The following is a 23926-nucleotide window of genomic DNA, read 5'->3' as shown; positions in this document are numbered from 1 at the left end:
GCAGTTCCATTGAACTGTCTAACTTTAGACCCATAGCTATTCTGTCACCTCTAGCTAAACTTATGGAGAAGTGTGTACACATACAGCTCATGCACTACCTCACACAGAACAAGCTGTTATCCAACTTTCAGCATGGCTTTAAGCCACACCACAGTACTACTTCTGCCCTCCTCTCTTTCTCTAACGTCATTAACCACAACCACAATAATAACAAACTATCCTCAGCACTCTTTCTAGATCTATCCAAGGCTTTTGACATGGTTGACCACAAAATGCCTATAAATACATTGAAGGCCTTCTCCTTAAACAACCATGCCAAAAAGTGCAGTGTCATCCCCTTTGGTAAAAACTCTGTACCCATGAACTACCACATAGGCAGCAATCTACTTAACACCAAATGCGTGATAAGAGACCTTGGGACCCAGGTGGACAGCAGTCTCTCCTTTGATAGTCACATCACCACAGTAGTCAGGAAGTCCTTCTATGTGGCACACCTCATCATAAAAGGGTTCTCATCCAGGAAAAAAGAGGTCATTGTTCCCCTCTACTCGTCACTCATTAGACCCATTGTAGAGTACAACGCCCCTTTTGGAATGTACCTCACAATACATCTGCAGCAGCTGGAAAGGCCACAGAAGTACCTCACAAAGAGGATTACTGGCCTCAAACAAATGCCCTACACTGACCACCTCAAAAAACTCCAGCTTTACTTTGTAGCATATCGCCTACTCTGAGGTGATCTCTGCCTAACACAGAAAGCTATGTCAAACCCAGAGCTGTTGGACATGCTACACCTAAAGAAATCCCACACGCTCTAGGGACCTAAACCTTGTCACCACAATAAACAGGACATGCTAGAGGGATAGATTCCTGTCCCAGAGACTTCCTATACTCTGGAACAAGCTACCCATCTATGTCAAGCAAAGTTCTTCATTAGCACTCTTCAAGAAAAATCTTGATGAGTGGATGGGAAATAGGAAATACACCCCGGGGATCACTTCTGTGTCTCTGCTGGACAGTGGCACAGGAAAATAACTTTCTTGGGTGGAGCAAGCTATGGAACCTTGCTGGCTAGGCTTACGTAGGCCCTTGGGCCGATAGCCTAGTACCTACCTATGAACCTATGAACCTATGCACTCCAATGGTTTCAAGTCCTACCTGCAGGGCAGGCAACAGGCAGTCCTATGGCAGGACAAGCTATCATTTCGCCTACCCATTACATTAGGAGTCCCCCATGGCTCAATACTAGAACCCCTTCTTTTCTCCATCCAATAACCTTCATTCAGTCATACCAGATGTTACCTGCACTCAATATGCAGATGACTCCACCTTGATTTGTTCTGACACCTCACCAGCTACTTTATTCACATTAACCCAAAATACCTTCAGTACAGTGAAAAAATGGCTCTCCAATCAATATCTAATCCTAAATGCCAACAAAACTAAGCTGCTCCTCTTCTCCCCCACATGCAGGACCCCCCCTGCCATCCTTCAACATAACCGCTAACAATGGCACCATCATCTCCCTAGAAGCCTAAACTAAACTACTGGGTGTCATAGTTGATAACAACCTGAAGTTTGATGTGCATATCAATCAAACTATCAAAACTATTAAAAAGAAACTTTGCTCTCTTTACAGAATCAAACCTTTCCTTACCCCACTTGCTAGAACTGCAATTGCTCGTTCCCATCTACTATCAACTCTTCTCTACACCTCACCTCTATTCTCCAACTTAAAACGGATCTTAATAAACTATCATCCTGCTATAACCACATTGCCAGATTTGCTACTGGCACAGCCTACTGGACACACCACTGTCACAACTTAAATCGCCTAGGATGGCTTGAACTGCCTTGCCTACTGCAGTTCAACTAGTTAATAGTGGCACATAAAGTCCTTTACCAACCAGAAAATACACCTGCACTAAAAATATTATCAGCCGCTACACCAGCACCTGGCCACTGCAATCATCACTAGACTCCTAGTTCAAACATACAAATCCAACTACTCAGCTGGGGACTCTCTGTTTGCCAACTCTGTTGGAAAAACATGGAACAGACTCCCAGCTGACTTGACCCTAGAACCCTAACTAACTCAATCCAAAAACAAACTCAAGAAATACTTCAAAACTCATTGGTTATGTCCTTGCACTAACCCCGACTAGTGACCTGTCTATTACTTAGGTGCCTTACCTTCAACTACTTCTAACTTTTTTTCTACCACACCATTTCAGGAAGGATCAGTTGTATAACTGATGCTCAGTGTGTCTTAAACCTGAATGTAATGTTATGTATATATATAACTTTGAAAATAATATGTTTTGTAAAGTGTTTTATAATAAGTTAGTACTATATGTGCTAAATGCTGGTATTGCTTATGACTGTAATCTGCTTGAAACTAGCATTTACTAAATGTTCAATGTGTATTATTACCTTGGAGCTTTTCTCCCTGGGCCTCTGCTGAAAATAGACATATATCCAGTCAGACTATCCCGGTCAATAAATGTAAAAAAAATAAACAAATGATAAAATGACATAACTTAAACCATCTCTCAAACTAAACCAAATCTTCTCTATATCCATTTATTTATTAAATCACATTCACAATTTTACTAAAGCTACTTTCTTGTATCCTCATCTCAAAAACAGCCTTTATAGTTTTTCATGATTTCTGTATATTGCAAATGTAAATAACTTTCTATACTTTATCTGTTTCAGTACTTTCTTGTACAGCTCCATATACAGTACTTAATATACACATTTATTTGACAGCACTCTCAATTATTGTCTAAAAATATGTCAGGCATCTACCTATGTACACATGTCATAGTTTCTTATTTGTTTGTTTTGCTGTGTGCTCCTGTGAGAGTCTGAAAATGGTCCAGTTGGATCACTGCATTCTACTTTAGTTTACAAGCTGAAATAAAATAAAAGAAAAGATACCTACATACTGGGAAATAATAATGAAGGAATCGGATAATGCGTCCTGCTGAGACAGATTGTGAAGGAAAATATAAACGTATATTCCATTTGTTAAATTTCAGTATACAGAACACATGATCAGTAAGGTTTGTTCTAACTCCCCAGCTTTGGTTACTCATATCACTGCTTTGCTCACCATATAAGGAGGAGCAGGCAGATTTCAAACATATACTATAGAACTGCACCCCAGTCAAGGCTATTTGGATCAACATTTTCAAGGTATTATAACACCTCAGTTAATAATCAGAACCCCTTCATGGCAGTCTTGTACCCTAAACATTAAGCATGACACACTAAACATTCTCCTCTTTGTGATATTGGTGGCATTATAAGGATTGTCAAACTCTATGTGGTCAAGAATTTGTCCAGGGCAGAGTACCTGACCTATAAACACTGGCACAATATGTCCAAGATAATTATAAAGTCACACAGGTTCTTGACAGCTTTCAAGAAACGTTTAACAAAATCACCTGATATCAAATCCTTCCTTATGATGGTAATAAAAAGTTGTAAGACAGATTTCAACATATGGATTAATTGGTCCTCATTTTTACATTAATTAGGGGAATAGGCATAATATAACCGAGAATGAAGTACTCTTAGGTTAAATTCCATACTTTACCAACATGACAGAAGTCAAATGTTGTTGTGTTTTATGAAAGATCAAGGTTATACTGTTTTTTTATGATAAATGGAACAAATATTTTATGAAGATTTTTGTCCAGTCAGATTGGCAATAATTAAAACTTATATGTATTGCTATGTTAGAATACAATCATTTTGCTAAACTATATTTGCAGTTGGGGGAAAGTGGGAATTATTAATATTTTATCTTTCCACCAAATTTCGGTGACCAAAAATTGACTATAACAGGGAGTTCAAAGAGCAAAATGCACTAATTCTAAATATATATCTTTGTATAAATTGTATAAATTAAGATAGTTGCACGATAATTTTATTCTGAAGAAGTCAACTGATGAAAGTGGTTAATGAAGGTTTTGTAAGCTAAATTTCATGGTTCCTTGCTGACTGGCTATACATTTTTTTTGTTGGTGATTTGGTTACCACAGTTGGAATTTTGTGGTGGTTTTTTTTGTTGTTGTTGCTTTTACAAAACTGTTTAACAACATCAACTAACATTGCCAGCAATTAAAAATAATAATAATAAAAAGAGGAGAATAAATAAAGGTTAGACTGTTAATGAAAATTCAAAATCATAACTGCAAAACATTTAAATTGTTAGTATACATAATCAAATGACAAAGATCACAGTTATTCAGTAATATGTTGAAGAAAATTTCTACTGATGAACTCCTATAAAGATGATGTGGATGAGTCCCTCTAGAGACTAACTTCTACAATTAAAAAAAAATATATATATATATATGTTGTTGTTGTTGTTGAGTCTTTCGGCTTTTCCCAGTTAGGGGTCGCCACAGCGGAACTCCGGTCTGCTAATGATTGATAGTTGATTTTTACGTGCCGAGTTACCAGCCCTGACGCACAACCTTCAACGAAGGTACGCCCATTCACGCATGTCTCCATGCAGAAGATGCTCTAGCTGAGAATCAAACCGGACAGCGTCTTACTATGAGGCGACAACGCTACCACAGCACCACCGCCGCGGGTTAAAAAAAAAAATATATATATATGTATATATCTGAAGGCACTCATAGTATTTATTTTGCTCAACTCACCTTTCTCACCACTACCATAGCTAAGAAACACACAAGGGGGGTATTCTTAACTGGGTTTTTTCTTTCAGTCCCTAACATCTGTATAATGGGTATTACGCCTGATACTGTCAGTGACTATATGCATCCGGAGAGACTCCAAAAAGCACATCATTTTCTCACTTTTAAAACTCTTAGGAACTTCAGTCTTTTTGAATTTATTTTGACTCTCAGAACTCTTGACATATCATATTTACTATGTCTTCCACTTGTAGTGGCCATTGAGTATTTCAGTGTTCTTAACTGCACGACTACTATTAGATGTCTTAAAGTCCAGACAGCTTCTCTAGACTAGCCCACATGTAAAATCCTTGATGCGCACCACAGACATGCTCTGAAAACAGTATTACATAGCTAAATCACCTGTCTATTCCATTTAGCATTACATTTGAGCACAACAGTTGAGTAAGGATGGATTTTGACTCGGTCATTCCTAAGTTTTTCATGTCTCATGAGTATACCATATTTTCCTCATTTGTAAAAGAGCATGTAAACCTAATTCTCATATAAGTCAGTAATGGCCTCATTCTTAAACCTCCTGCTATGTTGTATTGCTGTATACTGTCATCTGTCACCATACCTGGAAACATCAAAAATCTGGACAAGGCCCATGAAAAATAGGTACAAATCTGTTATGCTGATTAACGTAAAATTTGCATACATAATTACACAACCCCGCCCACTCCAATGGAATTGTGAGATACCAACTTTCAAATGCAAACTGAACAGAACCAAAATATAGCACCAGAGTTCCCCTGCAGCCAATCCAATGTCCCATTACCTGGCTATATCACCCCATTTACCATAAACACTATTAAATTATACTCCTTGTATAATACAGCACACTTAGACTTAAGTTAGAGTGTATTTTAAAGTTATTGTTTAAACATTTTTCCAGTAGACAATGAAACAAAATGCATGAACCAATAATGACAAAACTGCCCTTTTCAGAACATTTCCATCATAAAAGTCTACTTCTACACACAATTTCATTTTAAATTTATTGTCTGAACATTTTTCCAGTAGGCAATGAAACAAAATGCATGAACCAATAATGACAAAACTGCCCTATTCAGAACATTTCCATAACAGTCTACTTCTACACACACACACACACACACACACACACACACACACACACGCACACACACACACACACACACACACACACACACACACTCTATTAGATGCCTTCCATCCCTATAAACTCCATAAATAGAAGCGTGAAAATTGTCTTTTTTTAATTTCTAAGATTATATGTAGTAAAGTTAGCTAGGCTTTAGTGTCACACCCAGACATTCAAGATATCTTTTAAACCTGGCCAAAACTGAATATCTGTGTTTGCTTGGTTGTGTGACAATCACCACAACTTTTGCAGCAATGGACTAATGCCGGAAGTGGCTGGAAGTGCACTCCTCTTAGAAGTAAAATGAGAATCAGCCTTTAAGCATTTGACTCTACAAATGAACTCCACTGCCTTAATTAGTTGATGGATTAATGCACATTAGATAGAATCATTAAAACATTCATTCCCTGTGTATAGCTGAAGTCTGAGAATCTATGAAGATTTGCATTCAGCTAAAGAGCCTAATTAGTCTTGGGGTAGTTAATATCAAAAAGACTTGTGAACTTTCAAAACAGCTTCATATTACTGTACTCAAACAGCTTTGAATTGGAGCAGAAGCTTCAGGAATAGACAAGTTGTTGCCATCCTAGGTACCACTTTGGTCTGGTATGATCACTTGTTCTTGACTGGTGCATCACATTTTATGTACCCTCACTGATGCATTCAGTAATCATTGCAATTTTATATGCTGCTGGTTCTTCAAAACAATAAAATAGAGACCAGTCTTCAGGAGTACACACTGCTAAAATACACATTTTAAGTACTGTTCATATTAGCTTTGTGTACAATCTGTTATGCGTTTGGTATGGGTTGCGAGTTGTGACTGAAAAGAGACCAGCTTGTCTAGTTGATTAACAATAAACAAATAAATAAGAGAAGACCACTTTCATCCCTCAAAGTATAGGCCATCCTGAAAATCCTTGTCTAAGTTAATTGGACTTTTGTATTTAACTATGCTAAAGTCATTGCATCTCCTGCCTAGTTTAACAGTATTCTTCTGGGAATTGAAAAAAAATGTTCCTGGTTACTTCAAGGAAGCATTGAGTGGAACAGTGTAAATGAGAAATAGAAAAGGTCTGCTGATCCTGGAAAAACAAAAATCCCCTAGAACGTTGCAGTCTGTCTATTTCAAAGGACATGCCCTAAAATCACGGTATAAGCTACTAAAGTCAACTACCATAGCACTGAACAAAACCCTCCTTCCTTTTTTCTCACCTAAAAACATCTGGAATGAAGCAGAGATATAACTTGGAGTAATAAAAGCATTCCCGTTTTTCACATTATAGTTCCCAATAGCTTTGCACCCTCACTCATCAGGATGTTACTGCTAAACTGTTAGCCACCTTGTTAGTACAAACACATTTGTCATAACCAACTGAAATTAAAGGTTGTATACATGTAGGATGAGAACCTGGACTTCATTTTACAATTCACTTCAAAATAAATCATCAAAGCCAGTCAGGTATAGTATGTCCTATGGAAACCTCCCAGAAATACTGAAGACAGTTTGAAGCAGCTAGACGCTAAGTAGCTAATAACACAAACGCACTCGCTCTATTAGGTACCGTAGAATCCGTTCTGCCCAGACCGCATTCGTCCATTCTGCAGTTATGGTGTTCATTCGTAAATCCATTAAAGTACCAGCAAATCCTGCATTCACTCTGCAATCCATTAAATACTCGCAAGCCTGCCAGACGCAACTCCTTCAGCAGTCCTCCTCCAGGTATTCAAATAGATGTGCGCATCACATGTGCACATCCGAACTTAATTCCGACAGGCTGAGGAGCTGACGTCATCGCGCACGCGATGACATCAGCTCCAAAAGCACGGCATTTAAAAATTAGATCGAAAAAAATTGGAAATGAAGGGGTGCCACTCGGGAATCGTGGCACCCCATTACTGGGAACCCAAAACTCGGTAAAAACCGAGTAATTCGGGACGGTTGGGAGGTCTGTCTGTCGCAATTTATAAAACTTGTGGTTCATACAATATTTATTTATTATTTTTATTTTATTTATTTACATTTGTTGACCGGGAGTGTCCGACTGGACACAGGTATGTTTTCAGCGGAGGCCCAGGGAGAAAAGCCCCACATTATTATTTGCATTATACAGTTAAAAAAACATAGCATTTAAATATAGGCATTAGTCCAGTTAAGGACGCAAGACAAGAAGAAAACAGATGTAAAACAGCTGTAGAGCATAGTACAATTTTAAAATATGGTGACATATACTAAACATGGTTAAAATGTAGTTGAGATTCATCAGTGAACAATTGATACAAACTGTTTTTGAGTTACATAACAGCCATTAGCAGTTGTTGCTACAAGAAGTTAGTATTATGTGGTAGGTAGCTGGGAACATGAGTAGCCAAGCTTGCTAAGAGTAGGTTGTTGATAGGGGGCTGAGAGAGGTAGTGGGTGGGGGGAGTGAAAGGTATTGGGGGGGGTTGCAAGGGCATATCTGGCAAGTTTTGAAGTGTGATTTTAGTAAGGATTTAAAGTGGGTGCAAGAAGTTACAGAGGTAACTGCAGTAATATGCAGCCCAGTCCTTGCACTGTTGAAAAATGCCATCATGTTACCTCTTTATAAAGAGGTAAGTCTCATGCTACCAATAACTTCTTTTTTTACTGCTCTTCTGTGCAATCTTTTTAAACTCGTTCAACTCATATTGAATACTAACACATGCAAGCTCTTTAAAGACTCTCAGCATATAGTTTGGCCTAGCCATGGTTCTGATCCTGAGCCACTCATGGTCATGCAGTATCTGCTCTAGAACCTCAGCTCCAGTAATGCTGTTGGTGTGATGTTCTTTGATCTGCCCAAGGCCTTTGGCACCTGAAACAACCACACTCTCTTAGGAAGACTAATCCCAAAAATAAGACTGGTTCTTATACTTTTTCCCCCACCAAAATACACATTAGGGCTTATTATCAGGAGATGCCTTATTTGCCCCCCCCCCCCCCCCCGTACAACAATCTACATTTATTCATTTATTCATGTACACAAATCGACATTTATTCATGTACACAAATTGAAATTATTTGGCACTTTTCCGTTATTGGGCAACAGTTCTAGGTAGGTAAAGCGTTAACAGTTGTGTGAGAATTCTATATAAACAGTGCAACAAACATTTCAGCTTCAGAATATCTACACCTTGTTTTTCACACTGCAATATTTCATTAACAGAAAGTGCAGAAAAATCTCAATAAATGTGTATTGGAGGAGGGGAATAATACAGGTGAATAACTGCCACTTTTTGAATGGTGATGCTTTCTTTATTCCTTACCCAAACCGTAAGAGAAGAATGATGGAAAGTCATAAAAATGAAGTCTGGGAACTAGTGGCCTTACTTTGTACTTACCCCTTGATAATGAAATGTTACCTTAATACAATAAAGTCAAAAACTGACAAGAGCTTGCTGGCAGCTGAAAGCAGACGCAATCCATTCTGTTGCCCCGATAATGGAAAAGTTATTCAAATACAGTCGTGTCATCTTCTTCTGGAACATTGTCATAAGTCTCCAACCCCCGAATTCCAGCCTGAATTTCTTGCGACTCCATTTCCTGTAGAACCACTGGCCCCAATCTGTCATGCCTAACAATAGAGTTCTCCTTAAATGAGCCCTGCTTCTCCATGTAGCCTGCTCATAGTGCATTGGCAACACAGCTGTCACTGATTTTATCCTATGAATTCTTCACCCAAGTCACGACCTCTTGCAGGCTAGGCTTCACAAAGTTTCAACTCTGATTTCTCTCTATTCTATTTTCAATGTAGTCATTGAGTTCCATGTGCAAATGGTCCTTGAATGGCTTGTTTATTGCAATATCAAGAGTCTGGAGATAGGCAGTCATTCCTGCGGGAATCATTATTTGATCTATTCTTCTCTGTGCAAGGAAGTTCTTCATGTCTTTAGTGCAGTGAGTGCTGGCTGAATCCCAGACTAGCAGACCTCTTTCGTCACATCGCAAAACAAGTGGCAGCATTATATCGACCCACTTTCTTATAACTGCTTGTGTGCACCAGGCTTTTTCAGTTTCAAGAATGTAAATGCCTGAAACATGTTCAATCTTATCTTTCTTGCCCTTACTAATAATTAGAGGTGGGGTTTTCTTTCCATCTAGATGAATTGCCAAAATACAGGTAACACGTGCACTTTCGTAACCAGTGGAGGGAATGTAGATTGACGAGGCACCCTTCTGATCAATTGTTGTTTGAGATCCTTGGCCCATAAACACTGCAGTTTCATCCATAGCAATCATGCTGGAGAGTTGCTATTTAGAAAAGTTGATGCCATCAACAAAGGACTTGAATGCAAGTGCACGTTTAATAACTTCAGTATCTTCCAGCTTGAACAGTGTTGTCGATCTTCTTAGAGACAGTTCATATTGCTGAAGGAAGCCATCCAGCCAGTGTTGTGATGCTTTGAATTTTTCTGGGGATATTTCTAACTGTGGTGCTATTGTAAGGGCAAATACTTGAATATCAACCCTGCGCACAACCAAACCCTTTGCTCTCCTGTTAGCAATCCATTCACAGATGATGTCTTCCAGCTCAGGAAATAATGGTTGCCGACCTGATCCACACTTGCACTTCTTAGCATTTCCCTCATCCACCTGTTGACTGAGGTTATCGTACTCTGCTTGCCATTTTCGGACCATTCGGAGATCCAACTTCTCTTTGCAGAAAGCCATAGGTTCATAGGTTCATAGATTGGTACTAAGCTAACTGCCCTTTCGAGCCATTTCAAGCCTAGCCAATTATCCCTTGTGAGACTCAAACCCTGCACCTTGTGTTTGTAAGGCAAATACCTTAACCATTAGGCCACCCTCCCAACCCCTGCACGTGAGGGGTAGACGCCATCACAAAAGTGGCAGAAAAGAACAGAAGGAAAAGAGAGAACCCATGAGACTCAAAGCCCCACACTACCACTTAAAGAAGAACGGAGCAAAGACAATGACTGATAAGGGATGCCAAGCCTAAGCAAAGCTAACTAATTTCAGATTCTTTCGCCGGGAGTCCTCCATGATTCCTTTCTTGTACTTGATCGAATAGCTCTTTCTTTTTGCACTCATCTTGTCTAGGGGGGGGGGGGGTTAACTGAAGACTTACGAGACAGGACTAGTAACAAAAATGGCGACAGTTAAGAAGATACAACCACATCCATTCGTTATCAAGCGCGCACATTTTATGTGCGTTGTCTGTACTTTGACCAATCCAAGTACACTTGCCAGTGTTTATGGGCCAAGGATCTCAAAGGTCAAGTGTGAGGGAGGATTTAGGATTATAGTAAGAATCGTGGAGGACTCCCGGGGAAAGAATCTTTTGACTTTCTGCAAAAAGAAGAAATTGGGTGTCCGAATGGTTTGAAAATGGCGAGCAGAGTAAGGTAACCTCAGTCAACAGGTGTCAATAATATTATTATTTTATAATTCAACACGTCTGTCATGTGTTGTTGTTGATCTTAACTGGGGCTTATTTTTGGGGTAGGGCTTATATCATGACCACCCTGGAAAACCATGATAGGCCTTATTCTTTGGTTAGGTCTTATTTATGAAGAAATACGGTATAATATATATATATATATATATATATATATATATATATATATATATATATATATATATATATATATATATATATATATATATATAGCTGTATGCATATATACTTTAAGATATGTAATGTACATGAATAAAAACGTAAAAACTAAGACAATACTTAGTTTGTATTATTAAAATATACTAAAACATCCACTCATCAAGATTCCTCTTGAAGAGAGTCAATGAGGGACTCTGCCTAACCTGGACTGGGATTTTATTCCAGAGTGAAGGGAGCCTCTGGGTTATGAATCTGTCCCTCCAGCATGTCCTATTTATTTCAGTGCTGAGGTTCAAGTCTCTCGAGCGCGTAGCTCGATGGGATTTGGATTTTCTGAAGTGCAGCATGTCCATTAATTCCAGGTTGGACATGGATTTATACATCAGGCACAGATCGCTTCTGAGCAGGTGGTATGCCACTGAGTAGAGCTGGAGTTTCTTTAACCGGGCAGCATATGGCATCTGTTTGAGCCCTTTGATCCTCTTGGTGAGGTACTTTTGGTGTCTTTCCAGTTGCTGCAGGTGTCTGGTAAGGTACATCCCAAAAGAGGCATTGTACTCAATTATCGGCCTGATGAGGGATGAGTAAAGAGGCACGATGACCTCCCCTGATCTAGATGTGAATCTCTTCATGATTAGGTGGGCTATATAAAATGTTTTTCTAACCACTTTGGCCACGTGGTTGTCGAAAGAGAGATTGCTATCAACTTGGGTCCCCAGGTCCCTAATTACTTCTTCTGTACTTAATGGATTACCACCTATGTGGTAATTTGTGGGCACTTTGTTTTTGCCAAAGGGGATGACTATACACTTTTGGCTTAGCTTGAGGCCATGGCTCTGGCACCAGTTGTCTGTTTCTATGAGGCCCTTTTGTAGGATGCTTGTGTCGGCTGGAGAGTCGATTATGGCGCCCAGTTTGCAGTCATCTGCGAACTTGGTCAGCCACAGTCCTTCCGTGTTGGCCTGTACCTCCGAGAAATATATACCGAACAAGAGAGGTACCAGGACTGAGCCTTGTGGGACGCCACTTGTAACTGGTTTGGAGTCTGACATGGCTCCAGCAATTCTAACCATGTGGGTTCTGTCCTTGAGCCGGTTTGCAGCCCATCTAGTGACATAGGGGTTTATATTTAAGCTGGTGAGCTTATCTATAATGCCCGAGTGGGGTATTGTATCGAAGGCTTTTGCGAGGTCCAGGTAGGCTGTGAGGACCACCTTCCCCTCGTCAATGGCCTTGGTGACTGTTTCAAAGAAATGGACCAGGTTTAAGAGGCAGGATCTGCCCTTAACAAAGCCGAACTGGGTAGGATCCATTGTCTGTAGGTCCCCAATATCTTTATTTATGGGGTCCATGATGATCCTTTCCATAGCTTTGCAGACCAAGCTAGTCAGGCTTATGGGGCGATAGTTTCCAGGATCCGTTGAGGCACCACCTTTGTGGAGAGGGACCACTGTTGCTGTACACCACTCTTTGGGTACATATCCTGTAGTAAGGCTGAGATTGAACAGCAGTTTTATGTTTGGGTTTAGCTCTTCTTGGAGTTCATGTAGGACGCAGCCCGGGACACCGTCTGGTCCCATTGATGCTGTGTGTTTTGCTTTTGAGAGGGAGGCTCTTATCTGAGCATCTGAGATGTCAGGAGGGCAGCACTCTGCTGGGAGAGATATTTGCCCTTTGGTGGGGAGGGAGAAGTTTGCGCTGAATCTGTCAGCTAGGATGTTGGCAAAGTCTGTGGGTTCGGTGTATTTTGTCATTTTGGACTAATTCTGAGCATATCTGGGAATTCCCACCCAGGTACCTAACATAACTAAAGAAAGCCTTGTGATTATCCTTAGTGTCCTGTACAATTTTTCTCTCGAAGCTGGCCTTAGACGATTTTATGAGTGCCCGTAGTTTTTGCTAATACTGATCAGAGATGGCTTCCCTTTTGGGATTTTGCTCTATCATGTAGTAGCTTCCTCCTTCTATTGTATAGTTTGTTTATGGCTGGGGTCCACCAGACAGGATGCCTGCCTTTGGAGGATTGGGTCTTGGTTTTATTTGGGATTGCATGATCCATGCATTCCTGAAGGTGTTCATAGAATGCATTTATAAAGGATTCTGCGGTCTGGGCCGTATTTTCCACAGGCCCGGGGGCTTTGAAGGATTCCACCTTGGTTTTGAGGAGTGTGAAATTTGCTTTAGAGAAGTTTTTCACTGTGGTTTTCCGAGCAGGGGGTGGGGTCGGGATGTGAATATCCATTGAGATTAGTTTATGGTCTGATCTTACCAGTGAGGGATACACTTCTGGTCTGGAGCATAGAGTCCTCATGTTGGTGATGATCAGGTCCAGTATGTTTTACCCTCTTGTGGGAGTGCTAACAAGTTATTCCATAGCATTTGAGTTTATAAATTCTAGGAACCTTTGGGCTAGGGTGTTGGAGCTAGAGTAATGCTCCCAGTCTATGTTTGGGTAGTTGAAGTCGCCCAATATAATGGTGTTTGGAGAGACCTTCATATTTTCCAGTGTTCTCAGGAAGGCCGAGTGGGGTTCCTGGGTTTGGGAGGGTGGTCTGTAGCAGGCTATAAACTGGAAGGCAGTTTTACCCACAGTTAGTTGCACATGGATAGTCTCTGATGCTTCATGCTGTGCCACCAACCTGGAGGTGTGGGTATCTTTGACGAATATTGATACTTGCCCTCCTTTGGTGGTTCGGTCCAAGTTTTGGGGAAAAGCATGGTATGAGGTATAACCTGGTAGTGCTGGGGTGCTCTCAGGAGCCTTGAACCAGGTTTCTGTTACTGCACAGATATCGATGTTCTCCATGCTAAGGAGAGTTTCGAGTGTGTGCATCTTGAGGTTTAGACTTCTGGCATTGAGTAGCATTACTCTTAGTTTCTTATCCCTTGTGATACCTATGGAGGTGGGTTTGTCTGTTGAGCCTTGCCTAAAAAAGGCACTATGGGGGTGGCAAGAGCCTTTGCCAATATCCAAAAGCCCAGGGGTGATAGGTGCAAGCCATCCCTAGCGAAGCATCGTGGCTTGTCGAGCATGTCATCCCAGGCTGACAGGCATTGGATCCCCTTTGAATGACACCAATACTTAAGCCAATTGTTGAAATTGATCATCTTGTCTTCATATTGTGGCATCATTCTTGGTGAAGGTAAGATGCTACTCAAGGTCAGGGTCATACCGGCCTGGGCTACATGCTCAGAGTGCTCCTCTATGTTTTTTTTCATGTAGTCCAGGGAGGTACGTCTCAGGTCATTCACACCAGCATGGACAATGACTGACTCATATTTGTACTTGCCTTGGAGTGACCTGAGTGCTTGTGTTATGTGGTGGATCCTAGCGCCCAACAGGCAGCTCACCGTGACCTTCTCCTTGTTCAGCCTGGTGAGCGGGACGTCAGTGTGCCTGACGATAGAGTCACCTATTACAAGTGTATCAGGTGTGTTGTTTAGCCTTAAGGCCTGTGACTGTTCGGTACACTGGCTTTGTGAGCTATGTGTTGCACGTGTTTTGTTTTGGGGTAGCGGTTGCTTGGGTGTCTGCTTTGGAGGTCTCTACTGCTTAGGCAGATTTTTATTTAGAGCCTCCGAGTATGTTTTTGTGTGTTTATGTGTTTGGTTTGCTGTCGTGGTAGGTCTATGTGAGACTGGAATTGTAGTGAGTGTGGTTTCCTTCTCCTCCTGACTGGTTAAACCAGTACTGAGTTGAGAGAGCTTAGCCTCCAGTTTGGCTATATGGTTGCATCTCTCACATGTGTTGGAATTTGTTGGGAGGAGGAGAGGGTTGTCTGTGTACATGAGGCAGTTGTAACATTGCCTCAAGATTCCCAGATTCACCAGCTGGACCGGAGAGGAGATTGACAACTGACCCTTGGACATGCTAGAATAGTATTGGGAATTCCTTTATAATTGAAAAAAAGGGACAATGGGGAACAAGGTACTCAAGGGGAGTTTGTGAGGGTGTAGTGCTTTTAATATTTTAGTGCTGACTTATATAATTGCTTTAGTGAGCAAGTGCCAGGCTTTGGAGTAGGAATAGGGTGTTTATTATGAGAACTAGATCAGCTCTAAGGGAAAAAGTGAAGAACAGACTTTGTGGAGCCGAGAAAGGTTCAAACCCAGTTAAGCGGCGCTGCCTGATGCTGCGCTATGCGCGAAATCGCACAAAGCCGCGCTAAAGCGGGTTTTATACAGGGGGACTTGATAGGTCTGATGAATGCCGAATACACTGAAACAATGACTTCTTTGGACTTAGATGCCATACCTTTTTTTATAAGTTGCCCAACATAGAATGATTTCCTCACTACCGTAGATACATGATGGTCAAAGGCTAGATTACTATCTATGTGTGTCCCTAAGTCCCTGACAACTGGGTCAGCTCTAAGGGGTGTGTTGTCAATATGATAGTTACCAGGGGTGGATGACTTCCTGAAGGATACTATTATGCATTTCTTGGCATTTAGCTTTAGTCCATGGCTCTGACACCAGTTGTTTGTTTGTGTCAGCCCCTCCTGTAGAATATTTGTGTCAGTGTGGGATTCAATGACAGCTCCTAATTTGCAATCTTCTGCAAATTTAGTCAGCCAGAGACCACCGACATTGGTCTTGACTACAGAGAAGTAAATGCAAAAAGGAGCAGTCCAAGGACTGATCCCTGAAGGACTCCACTTTGTAGAGGTGGACTCCCCAATTCTAACTTCCTGGATCCTGTCTGTCAGCCAGGTCTGTGACACTGATGCATTCTTTAAATGACTGTCATACAATCATAATGGTTAATGAATAATTGGTTATTTCTTTAACATCATCTATCAATCCCCTCATCTGTCTGGTCACTAAAAAGAAATTACTATTTATTTATTTATTTATTTACTTATTTGACATTTGTTTACCAGGATAGTCTGCCTGGGTATGTAACCATTTTCAGCAGAGGCCCAGGGAGAAAATCTCCCCTTTCCTTTCAGGTTGGCGCAAACTGTGGGGCAGCCATGATAATGGCAGCTATTGTGACTTTTACTTATACAGTCCCTGCCTAAGCCCTTTCCCCACTATTTAACTAGATACAGTACTACTGGGGGGCATACAGTGAGCATGGAATGGAGACATTCCCACCTACTTGGCAATTTAAACCCATTCATCCATCCGCAACATTCCCTTATCATGTTACTGCTATTTTCACCTGCTGTGTTCTTTGTCTTCGCTTTGAACTAGAGTGGGGGAATTGTCCTTTTTGCTCAAAGACACCACCATTCCTTTCTCTCCCTCTGGGAAGAGGCAAACATGTTAAAGCTTCATCATTTTCCCTTCCATCTGGTTCCTCCATTGTCTGGGTTGCTAGCTGAAACCAAGTAATTTGGGTTACAGTCAAAGCTATATCCACCTATACCATCAAACTAGCCAGCATCATATTTTAGTGCATATGACAACTCTCCTATGCAGCTTTTTAAAATCATTTTGCCACTTGCTTTTAGACACCCAAGGACTGCCTACATTTCATAGCTTGCCCAGTCATCTTCCTTCAATTAGAGCTGGACAGTGGGATCCCCAGTCATCATAAAATTGTTTTTTGATGCACTATCCACAGAAATATCCTTCTTATGGGGACACTCAAGGATCTGATCTTTCACTGTGCCATTACCACATACAGTAGTTGTTTAGTTTGGTCTCGTGCGGGGTTAGAGAAAACTGATTTAAAAAGGTGATGTCTTTTGTCTTTCCTTTTCATAATGTTGGCACATTTGTAAGTGTATATCGAAGCTCTGCAATATGTGTGCTTCTTGTGACATAAAATTGGGTGTAATCTTGTGACTTTCTGTGACAGAAAAAAAACACAGAGAGAGAAGAAAAGCAAAACAGAAATGTGTTGATCTTGTAACTGGAAGATAAAGTAACTTTCTGAAATGTATTGGGAAGGATCTAACTGCTTGTATATAATTACGTAACACAAGGATCTGAATTCAAAAAGAAAAGAGGCTACCAAAAATGGAATTACAATATGCTTTAAAAGAAACAGTCATTAGTAGTAAAAGGAGAATCTTTTTATACTCCGTATGGGACTCCAAGTTGGTAATCATTTGAAAAGTCGCGACCCACTAGATTGAGTACTGAAATATGGAGATTGAATGGCCTAAAGAACAGACTTACATATACTAAGTCCGAGATGCCAGATCTCAGAATATTCCCTTTTCTCTGAGGTATGGCAATCTTGAGTTAGTATATATATAAGTTTAGGGGCATGGAGGAGGGGGACTTGCCCCTTCTGCAAAAAGATGATTTAAGAATAAGATTGATTTTTGAGATTTGCACTTCTCCGGGTTTTCTGGCTTTTTGCCACTCAAAAAATCTTGTTTCATTAGTCTTTCTTCTATTGTGTGGAAAAAAAAAAACATGCTGTAATCTGAAGTAACTATCTTCTGTTTTTTTTTTTTTTTTTTTTTTTTTTGTCGGAATAGAAATGATAAGATGAGATTAGATACACATATTTACAGATGAAACAAAGTTAGTAAGTTTTGCTTTGTTGACCATTTCTTTGAAGTTTTGCTGTTTGAATTCTGCCTTGTACATTTTTATTAACTTAGAATAGTTAGATCCAGTATTTCATCAGTTAGAGAGGGCTAGGGCAGTTATATAGCCATAGATCAGATTCTTCTTCTTTAAATAGTCTGTCTTGCACAACTGACTGTTACTTTTATACTCTTTGTGCATTGTTTTGACCTCTGCATATTTAATGTGTATTAACACTGTCTTAGCTTCTCTGTTTACGTAAAGTTATATTTATTTATGATTGTGATCTTTTGGGTAGTATTTATTATTTACTTATCTATGTATAATTATTATCTGAGAAGAAGTTATTATTTAGCACTGAAGGTTGGCAAGCTGTAGTAAACATATCTAATTAGCCAGATCACTTGAGCATGCTGCTGGTGAGATATATATTTTATAATTTATATTTAGTTAAATCAAGATTAGCAGGTAACTGTTGTGTCTCAGTCCCTCTCCATATGTAGAGTGGCTGCAGTGCTACCATGCCAGGATGGAATCTGTGGGGGAATTGAAGAATTCTACCAGCCTTTCCTAAGAATTGTGTGTGTATGTGTAAGTAAACAATTTGTTTAAAAGGCAGTTACACTGGAAGACACTGTGGTTCACACAGTAATGAGAAAAAGATCTGGGCTGGGGTTCCTGGCCAAAGACTTGGGTTTGTAAGTGATCACTGTGTCGTCCTAATCTGGCTGCGGATGTTAGAAGTCCATATCCGGAACAGCAGTACATATTACTTTTATGCTCTTGTGGTCAACTTACATTTAGTGAAGTGATTATTCAAACAAATTTGTGTGCGTACTTCTTTACTTTAGTTTGTTGGGTACCAGTGTTGTGATTCAAGAGGCCATATGTCTGGTAGGCATCAGACCTATTTTGGACAGTGCAGTGAATCCAAAGACTATAGTCCCTATCTCTCACATTATCAGATGGTTCACAAGTTGGCAGTTGTTTGATTCAAACCCTGCAAGCAAGCCTGGTCGTCACATTTGGTGTCAAGTTGTGCCTTCCATGTCATGGCCATTATGGTAGAGTGTCTGCTTGTAGCTTTCCTAGGTATGCTTAGGTGTTACTTCAGGAGTAACACATCCCTCATTAAAGAATAACAAGCAGGTTGTTAACTGAACTTGGGTCACCCACAACATAAGCAAATGCACTGTGTCACGGCTAGATGCTACAGATTTTACCAAATACCTGACATGTTATAAAATAAATGAATTGGAATTTTGTAAAGAGACTTTGACTATTACTCTGAGGCAGCTAACATTTAATAAAGAGAAGAGTATCACCCTACCCCTAGACAGCACTATGTCAAAAATATTGTTTCTCTCTTTACAGGGATAGTCACTATTTTGGTTTAATATTGCTATACATTATGGGTTTCTGTCAGAAGTATTTTGAAAGACCAATCTAATGCAAGTGTATAAAAAAACAGTAGGTACCTTAAAGAAAATTGTAGGCCATAACTGAATTTAGATAATGCATATTTGATGTATGATATTGTCCAGAAAATATGCATTTTTTATCAAACTTAATCTAATGTAGATTCCAAGAAATTTGCAGACCTTTGTTATTATTACAGAATATTAAAAGCACAGAAAATGAAACATTTTTATTATGCATGCCTTTGAATAAGCTGTTAGCTGAATACTATATTTTGAATCGCAAAGAATAAGAAATACCAGCATACAAATATTATGTGATATAATAGACTGATATTCATTTTTAATAACAGCTGTATTACTTTGCACCAAAAAAGAAAAACAAAAACAGGGGAGGGTTATGAAGGGGATATAAACAAAATAGGGGCCTGAGCTGGGCAAATAATGTTCTCACAACATACACAAATGAAGGCATCTGAGACAGCGAGCAGCTACAACATTATATAATGACCCCTTGCTTTTATTTAAAGGTCCAATTTATGGCATCAGACTAATAAAAACAGCAGAAAAAACTACTTGCTAAGCAAATGATTACCATTTGGTAAAATGTCCCTGCTGCTCCTACTATTATATGATTTATTAGTCCATCTTCGACTACCAACTAAAGGAAGGAGATGACTCAAACTCTGTGACGCTTGCAAAACACCTGCGTTACACCTGTATTATCTCATCTTCCTGCATCACTTAGGAAAACCAAATGCTAATTTCAATGAACTGGTACTATTTATTGAGCACAAATGAAGAAGAAATGTGTATTTTGCATATTTCATTCATCAGCTACTACACGTCACTCTTTTGCTTATGTTGTTGCTACTTTTTTCCCTCCACACACTTATTTTTCTTGTGGTGTTCAGGGTTTTTGCTTTCCAGATATACTGTTTATCATCTTTTTACAATAAATTTAAGCTCCCATGTTTCAGATCATATATCCAGTGTCACTAAAAGCTTTTATTAGTGTTTACCCCTTATTGTGTATTTTCAGTGTTGTCAACCTTACTGTAATCACTATTATACAAAGGTTTCCTGTTGCTGACAGATATGATACCCTACAGCTAGTCATATTTGTTTTCAGTAGAGTCTAAAGTCTTTATTAACCTTTGATATGATTCCTTGCCAAATAGCTTCCTAAACTATAGGTAGGTTACATCTACATTTGCTCTTTGGTTCAATACCCTTATTTCCTAGTTATAAAACTGCATTACAGTTCTATGACATAAACATGCTGTTGTGAATCATTTGAATAAATTAGACTTGTGTGCTTTATAGTCCTTTCCTTCAAAAGTGATTCGATAACTTTTCTGTTACAGCAAGTTTGGAATAATAGGCCGGTAAGTTTTGGCTTTTGTCTTGCTCTCAGCTATGTGAAAGGAAATCATTTATTTCATTTTCCTGTCTTTATATATCTTAACCTCTAAACATTCTTTGCTATAAAGGCCATTCTCCCATAAGTATTATCTTTATTCTTATGAAAACTAGCCTTGTTCATTTTTACTATTTGAGGATTCTTTTGAGACGCATTAATCATATGGGAAAGACTAAGATCAGATCACATCTTCTGAGCACTTATTTTATCTCCAAGAATATAAAATGCTATCACACTAAGATTCTGGAGTCTAATAAATTAATTAAAAACAAATGCTAATTTATTTTTAATATTTTATTCTTTGTGAATGTGGAATATGTATTACTTTAGCAGCCATATTTTTTCCAGAAAACATGTTTATTAAACTTATTTCCACTATGCAGTGTATAACAAATGTGCAGACCTCATGCATGGTAGACTTGAATTATTCCCCTGTGGCAAGCCAAATTATATTTACATCTAGTGATTATATAGGCATATCAATTATACAATTTGTCTTGGCCCAATACCAGGGATAACAATGTTCTCTTTTATACAAGTTAGTTAAAATATTTGTCACTCAAGCGTTTTCCTTTTTTAGTAAATAACACATCTAAAATGTCAATCAAAACTATAAAGCACATTTTTTAAGTGTTAATACAAAGCAGTTCACCTTCATTGATAACTGCTGCTACTTAGCTTATTTGGACAACTTATTTGTACATACAGTCTTTTCATATTCCATTTGTGTCAGTAAATAGGAAACTTAAAGTAGGGTCTGTAAGGACACTTCTGATTAAGATTATAATTCCATTGACCACATCCACCTCTGCTATTTGCCTAGCAACAGGACTTTATTTCCCCAATATCATTGTTTCTTGCGATAGAGTTGGTATAACAAATTGTTGTATTCCTCTATTGTTGGGAGGGTCTACCTTTTTCCACTTTCTTGTGGTAGACTTCTTCAAAGCCAGTATTACTATACCTGATAGAGCTTTGTCAGCTTTAGTCTAGTAACTTTCTACTGCAGATCAGCAGCCATACTTTTTATCATTCTTTTATCCCAAATCCACCCACTTTAACTTTATCTCTCTACTACCATTTGGCCTTCTCCTCTCCTTAACATATGTTGCTGTCCTAAGAAATCACTGTTATTATCTCTAATGGTTTGCATATGTTAGATTTAAGTATAGCTTAAGAACTCAGAATAGCTACTATTTTTCTTTGGAGTTAACATTTACCACAAAGTGCCCCATTTTATATTGCCAAACAAGCTAGCCTGAGTATCAGAGTCTGTGGGACTAAACATACTAGATAAAATGACAGTCAGGTACAGTGAAATGGCATGCAATTCCAAACAATTTCACACTGTAGAAAAACAAGATAACATTCCTAAAATGCTCCCTTATAATATATATGGGTATTTCATGACCAAAAATGTATAGAGAACCACAGACGTTATTGTTCACAAGTATCAACATGTTATATGTCTCTTTTAGAAGCATTGGGAAGTAGAAAACTGTAGTACAGACATGCAAATTGGTGAATATGCCACACATAACACAGTATTGTGATCCAAAAAAGTTGTCTTATGAAGATATGTCCAGAAACACTACCAAGGCACTTCAGTCTTAATATAGCTGTGCATTCGTATGCATCTTGCCAGAGCAACTATATGTTCTCCTTATTACCTCAGTCACCATTTCATTACAGCAAACATCTCTTTGCTAGACTCCAGCACCACCCCATGAAGTCATATTCCTACATGCCTTGACTGCTAATCAAGTATCCCAGCTATCAGCCCAGTCCTCACATTAAACACACAGCATTAGCATATTAATCCCTCACCTGACCAAGCTTCAGCTTCACTAAACTCCCATTCTCAGTAGCAGACAGTAACCCCAGCCCCTGGGTGGGAGGAATGAGGTATTTGTGCCAACACCGAGGCTTAGAGTGCTTTTCCCACCTGGATGCACGCTCCTGCATATCTACTATTTCTGGTAGTTAGTGCAGAGGCTTAAGGCTCTAAGCTGTTAAAGAGCTGCTTACTGCACCTCCATACGCTTGCTATTTGACACTGAGCAACACACTTAACCAGAAAGTTCTGATGGGTCACTCATGAAAAGGAATACATGTCCAGTGAGCTTTCCTGCTTAATGGACATATAAAATATAATATAATGTACAAATACCACCCAGCAGTGGCTTGCACCTGCCTCAGACCATACACTTGCATTCCAGCCTCTCCTCCAAGAGGTCCTGTACAGTGTGTATCTGGCTGTATCCTGCCCTCCCCTCAGCATATACATGCCCGTTACTCCCTTACCAACTGGAACAACCCCAGTCTATCAAATGGTTTACCCATCTTCATTACAATGGGCAGCCACCAACAAAATTAGGAGTGACTGTGCATAAACCACTCAGTCATTAAATCCACATTTATGACATTAGAACATCACTGTGGTAAGTGCATTACAATTTGTGTTTTATATTCCTTACCTGTAGTGGGATTGTAGTGTTCACCATCATTTACCATCACTTTGTTAAAGTGAATCACTCCCACAGCATCTGCAGATTTTTCATTCAGACCAACAGAAAAAGATACAGGGGCAAGAGCTGTAATTCTTCCTGAAAAAAAAAACAGAAATGTTTATTTATAAATATATATAAATATGAGCCAAGTAACATAGGTTTCCAATTCAGCATGTGGCCTAGAAACAATAATAAAACGGTTTTATCTTAAACAATACAATGAGTATGTCAAGAACAAGACTTGAGGATTTACTGTTTTCCCTCTTTCAGATAAGTCCATATGAACACACGTAGCTGGTATTTTAACTATTTTTGTAGCGTTTCATATAAATTCAGTGCAGGAAACTAAATATGTGCATATCATATAACAAGATACCAGTAGAATATTCATAAGAAATATTTTCAATAGCAAGAAATACCTCTCTCTCTCTCTAGATGTTAATTCCAAGGTTCCTTTGGTATCTTACAGGTTATTTAAGTATGCATTCATACATTCATTCAATAATTCATTTGCTGATTGCCTGCTTAGTCCAATTCAGGGTTAAGGGGAGCCAGAGCCAGTCCTGCACTCAATGAGCTCAAGGCCAATATGATAAACCTGGATAGTACTACTTAGAAATACCTTGTCAGATGATAAATAAG

General features: G+C 39.3%; 1 protein-coding gene across 1 annotated transcript in view; it reads right to left on the bottom strand.

The window, feature by feature from the left end:
- EMILIN2 (elastin microfibril interfacer 2) overlaps positions 1-23926 on the bottom strand; it is a 566143-nt gene that overhangs the window by 12738 nt on the left and 529479 nt on the right. The window contains exon 7 of the mRNA XM_044065564.1: positions 23252-23380. Within this exon, the coding sequence (XP_043921499.1) occupies positions 23252-23380 (129 nt within the window). The remainder of the gene's footprint in view (positions 1-23251; positions 23381-23926) is intronic.

This window comes from Protopterus annectens, chromosome 3.part0 (genome assembly GCF_019279795.1).
Source record: "Protopterus annectens isolate FY-2018-M chromosome 3.part0, PAN1.0, whole genome shotgun sequence".
Classification (NCBI taxonomy): domain Eukaryota; kingdom Metazoa; phylum Chordata; order Ceratodontiformes; family Protopteridae; genus Protopterus; species Protopterus annectens.
Note: the sequence above shows the minus strand (reverse complement) of the source record. Positions and strands in the feature narration are given on the sequence as shown.